The 4,599-nt window shown below is 52.7% G+C and overlaps 1 protein-coding gene across 1 annotated transcript in view; it reads left to right on the forward strand.

Annotated features, from left to right (window-relative positions):
• Positions 1-4,599, forward strand: part of LOC104169081 (microtubule-associated protein 4-like) — a gene marked incomplete at its 3' end in the record, with an annotated part of 22,385 nt that overhangs the window by 17,001 nt on the left and 785 nt on the right. The window contains exon 10 of the mRNA XM_009709893.1: positions 1,825-1,937. Within this exon, the coding sequence (XP_009708195.1) occupies positions 1,825-1,937 (113 nt within the window). The remainder of the gene's footprint in view (positions 1-1,824; positions 1,938-4,599) is intronic.

Genomic DNA, 4,599 nt, shown 5'->3' on the forward strand with positions numbered 1-4,599 from the left:
CCCCCCCCCGTTAAAAAAAAAAAGTGGATGCTTACCGTGACATTCCAGGAGTCTGGAAGCTTCATCCATACTTACAGAGGGCTTTGGGGCTCTCTGAACATGTGTGCTATGGAGGGATGAAGTAACTTCCCTCCAGTTCTTCAAAGCAGATACCAGGGTCTTTTTAGCCTGCAGTTCATCAGCGGCTCCTGCCTTATATAAAACGCTCTTGGCTCTTTAATGACATACGGTGGGACGAGCGAGTGTGCGGGAATTGCTTGCTCCCCACTGAGAACACGGCAGTTACTCTGCGTGAATTCCTGTGAATCTCGGGTTTCCTAACGGAGCAGTGACCAGCCCACCGCTCGGCCGGAGCACAGGCAAGTCTCGACTTGGAGGTGGTTGAACTGTACCTTTCTAGCATCCTGAAGTACGGTCAGTTCACTGACTCTTGTCTGCATCCGAGGACAGATACTTGCACAGGAGAGCTCCTGGCAGTCAAACATCCGTGCACAAGGGACAAAGTTCACTGACCAAAGCCGAAAACAAATACTACAAGCTTGTCTTTGTCTGCTCTCGGGAGTTCCCTGCACCCTTTCTGCCAGCCTCTTCGGTTGAAAGCAGTTCAACCTTACACACCGAGCACCACAGTTCAGTGCCTCAGAACGCGCTCCCGCTTCGAGAACGTGGTGCCACAACACGACCTCTGTTTATTCAATGCTCTGTAATAACAAGCTGGGCACGACAATAACTGCTCTTGTCCAGGGCTGATTAAAGCAGAATAATCCATCCATCTGTTGTCAGATGTTTTAACTGATTTTGTTAGACCGAATCAGTTGGCTTCCATTGTTGGCCATGCCAAGCTTCCAAAGTGCTGAGGGCTGAGTATTTAATGATGTCGCTGGGAAGAAAAGTTGTGCTTAGCAATACTTAAAATAGGTTTTTTTGAGAAACCTACTGGAATATGGACTGCACGTATGGTCTTATATATGAATGGGACCTGCAGTATTCTAAATCTAGGAGAATCTCGCTGGAAACGTACAGTTGTTTTTCTGACCTTCCTGTTCTCCTGAACCTGAAGTGTCCGTGTCCGTCCAGTTCCCACCCTTGGCTTCTCCCTGCCTGCACGGCCGCCTCCTGAGGAGTTGCAGCAGTGGCCGAGGGTCGGTCTGTCAGGGAGGGAGCTGTCGGTCCAGGCGGTCAAACAACTGCCGGGAGTGGGGCCGGATAGCGAGCGAAGGAAGGCAGTTAGCGGAAAAGGAGCAGAACGTGTCCCAGCACCGATGACTACACAGATGGGCTGAGCTGGCAGAGACCTTGGCAAGGGATGCGGGTAGGAGTGGGCAGCTGGTGTTGGCCGTTGGAAACGCTGCAGTGTGGGATGGGGTGGAAGTGGCATTTCACACCTCTGCTGGAGGAGGCAGATTCACCAGCAGATCTAGCGAGGCAGTTGGCGTGAGGATATCTTCCAGCTTGTCTGTCCGGACGTGCGGAGTTCCCCACCTGAGGGCACCTCCAGGGCTTTGCCGTGCAGCCCTGCTGGCTTGCAGTGGTGCTTGGCCTGCGCAGGTACAGATCACCAACTTTGATCTTGCTGGTTTTTAAACTGAACCTTAACTGGAAGGACACTAAAGGTACTACTTGGTCCTGTCCCTTCTCCAAAGTTCCCCAGTGGTTCCTCGGTTGGGGCTGCGAAGGGGACAGAAATCAGGTGGTTGTCCCAAAAGTCGGGGTTCTTTTTACCTGAACACACAGAGTCGAGATATTTATTTCCTGGTTGCACAGAGATGGGTGGGACCGTTCCGGAGGCACTCATAAACTCACTCCCACACAATCTCGTTCTAGGGGGAGGAGATGTCAAAATTGAGAACCAGAAGCTGAACTTCAAGGAGAAGGCCCAAGCCAAAGTGGGTTCTCTGGACAACGTGGGACACTTGCCAGCAGGAGGAACCGTGAAGGTGGGTGCCACGAGCTCTGGCACATCAGGGTAGGGTTTAAATTTGGTGGTTCTCCTTGTCCTGCTGTTGATGTCGTGTAGCTTCTCCACCCCCAGCCTTTTATAGTCATCTACTTATTTCTGTAGCCTCTGTTGCGAACCGCAGGAGTAAGGATGAGTTGAAAAGGAGAGAGCTGGGAACCACCTGAGTGGGCTCTCTGCTAGGTGTTACTCAGAGGGCTTGTACTGCCCATCTGCATCCTTCCTCTGAGAGCAGGGATGGCTCTGTAAGCTATAAGCCCATCAGAGAAGCTGCCTGTGGCCCTTTCTTCCTTTTTCTTTTTTTTTTTTTTTTAATCCCTGTTAAAACTGGTGAGATCAAAGTGCTCTGTGGTGGGAGGAGATAGCACCTTCCAGCTCTCAGGAGCACTTTTCAGCCCGTAACCTGTACTGCAGCCCAGCCTAAAGGCCCTTGGTGTGAGGATAAGACAAGACTGTTGCGCTCTCCTTGCTGTGATTCAGCCCTTCTCCCCATGAGAGCATAAACTGCCCTCAGCTCTGCAAATGGCAGGTCTCGCTACAGCGATGCGATGTCTGTGCTTAGGGGAGGGAAATCACCCCCGCTTGTCCGAGCAAGTGATGGATGTGTGGGCTTGACCTATCACGCCACGTAGCCATTGGAGCAGTGCTGGGGATTATGTTTAGGTAGTCACTGGTGCTGGGGCTTTTATGTGAAACGCGCCTGCTTCTGAATTAGCTGGTAGCTCTGGAAGCGGAGAAAACAATCCTGTGCTCCGGCATCAGAACTGTTAAAATATGACTTAGTCTTTGCCCCCAGCAGGATAGACAGACAAAGGAGAAGAAACCCCTTCTAAACGCTGAGTTCCCTTGGTTGTCCCAGCGTTGTTTTGTTTGAGCACTTTGTGTTGTGGAAGGGTTTAGAGTTCAGCCGGCTTGAGCTATTGTGTTAAATGCCGTGTGAATTTGAAAGAAATAATCCTTGTCCTAAAGAGCAGATCATGCAGCAGAATTCACAAGTATATTTAGTACGTGCTTAATCATCCCCATTAAAACAAGGCAAGAGGCGACTGCCAAAATATTTGCTGGGGCCACATCAGGACTCTCCTGTGTCCAGTCCTTTGTGTAAACTTCAGCCTGGCAAATCGGGGCTCAGTGAAAAGCTGGAAGGACCTGGAGAAGCTGCTGGTGTGTTGGTGAGGACAGGGAACTTTCTGTAACCGTGCCTGGCTGTTCCAGTATACCGGAGTGTCTAGTCTGGATACCGGCGCTATTTGCTGGTAGCTACGATTTTCGTTGAAGTACGAAAATCTTTCCTGTTCATAGAATCATGGAATCGTTTAGGTTGGAGAGGACCTTTAAGGTCATCGAGTCCAGCCATTAACCCAGCACGGCCAAGCCCACCCCTAAACCCTGTCCCTCAGCATCACACCTACACGGCTCTTAAACACCCCCGGGGATGGGGACTCCCCCACTCCCCCGGCCAGCCTGTGCCAGTGCCTGACAACCCTTTTGGGAAGAAATTTTTCGTAATATCCAATCTGAATTACTCTGATTTTTTTTTTTTTTTTAGTATTTTTCCTCCATCTCCCTGGGTGTAAAGAGTCTCTGTCAATGACACTCTCATCCCATATTTTTGGGGGCTCTAATATTTAGCCTTGCAATATGGAGACTAAATCGTTGCCCTGTTGCACTCCCTGTGGCTTTGCTGCTTGTTGAGGAAGCGGGTCCAGAGCCAGGCCGTGGCTCTCTCCCATTGCTACCTGGGCCTGACTTAGCCTTGAGAAGAGCACAGCAGCCTTATTCCCTGTGGGGCGAGGGTGTGGGGTCAGAGCAGAGCTGCTCGGGACTGGTGGCTCCCTCCCTTCCCCCTACTCCCTGCTGAATGTGGCAGCGTGGGGTGGTGTCCTGCCTGGATGGGTTGCTCCTTCCTGGAGCTGGGCTGGCCCAACGTGGCATCTTCTCCGCTTGCCATGCCCGGCAGTGTTGGTAGTGTCTGAACATCTTTCTGAGCAACTCTGCATTACTCTCAGCGGGCTCCCACCGGCGTATTAGTCTCTCCCCTAACGGCAGTAGGACTTAGCTCTTCTCCAAGGCTGGTAGAACTTGGTGACTCCAGGTGGGACGAGCAGCTGTGGTAGGAGAACAGACCAGGACGAGGTCTTCTCTAGAGACTGTGCTCCTGGTTGATAGTGCAGCATCGAGTGAAGATGAGGTCCTCAGTGCAAACTTGGCCTTCCTGGTTTGGGAGCCGCTCTGTATTGTTTGGGCCTGGTATTTAAATGTGTCCCCAAATGATGGAGGCTGCTTCACTGCGATGTCCCCAAACCACCTCCTCGCTTTTGACCCCGAAACACTCTGCTTTAGTCCTGTCAGCGTGCCTTGCTCTGCCTCTGCCTCGGCCGTCCTCCGTCACCAGGGCGTTACAGGCGTGCGTTTGGGGAGCGGGTGCTGAGCTCTGGACCCTGTGGTCAGGGACACGGCGGCCACGCTCGGATGAGCGGGCAGGGAGCAGCGCGGGGCCGATGGCTCTGCGGGGACCGAAGCGCTGTGAGAAGCCGGAAAGCTGGTCGAGACGGTGGCTTCCCGCTTCCAAACACCCCCTCGTCCCCGCGTGTGTCTCGGCAGCTGGGGAGGGCGGAGGGGGCTCCGGGAACACGCAATTC

Source organism: Cariama cristata, unplaced genomic scaffold (assembly GCF_000690535.1).
Source record: "Cariama cristata isolate BGI_N322 unplaced genomic scaffold, ASM69053v1 scaffold17001, whole genome shotgun sequence".
In the NCBI taxonomy this organism is placed as follows: Eukaryota; Metazoa; Chordata; class Aves; order Cariamiformes; family Cariamidae; genus Cariama; species Cariama cristata.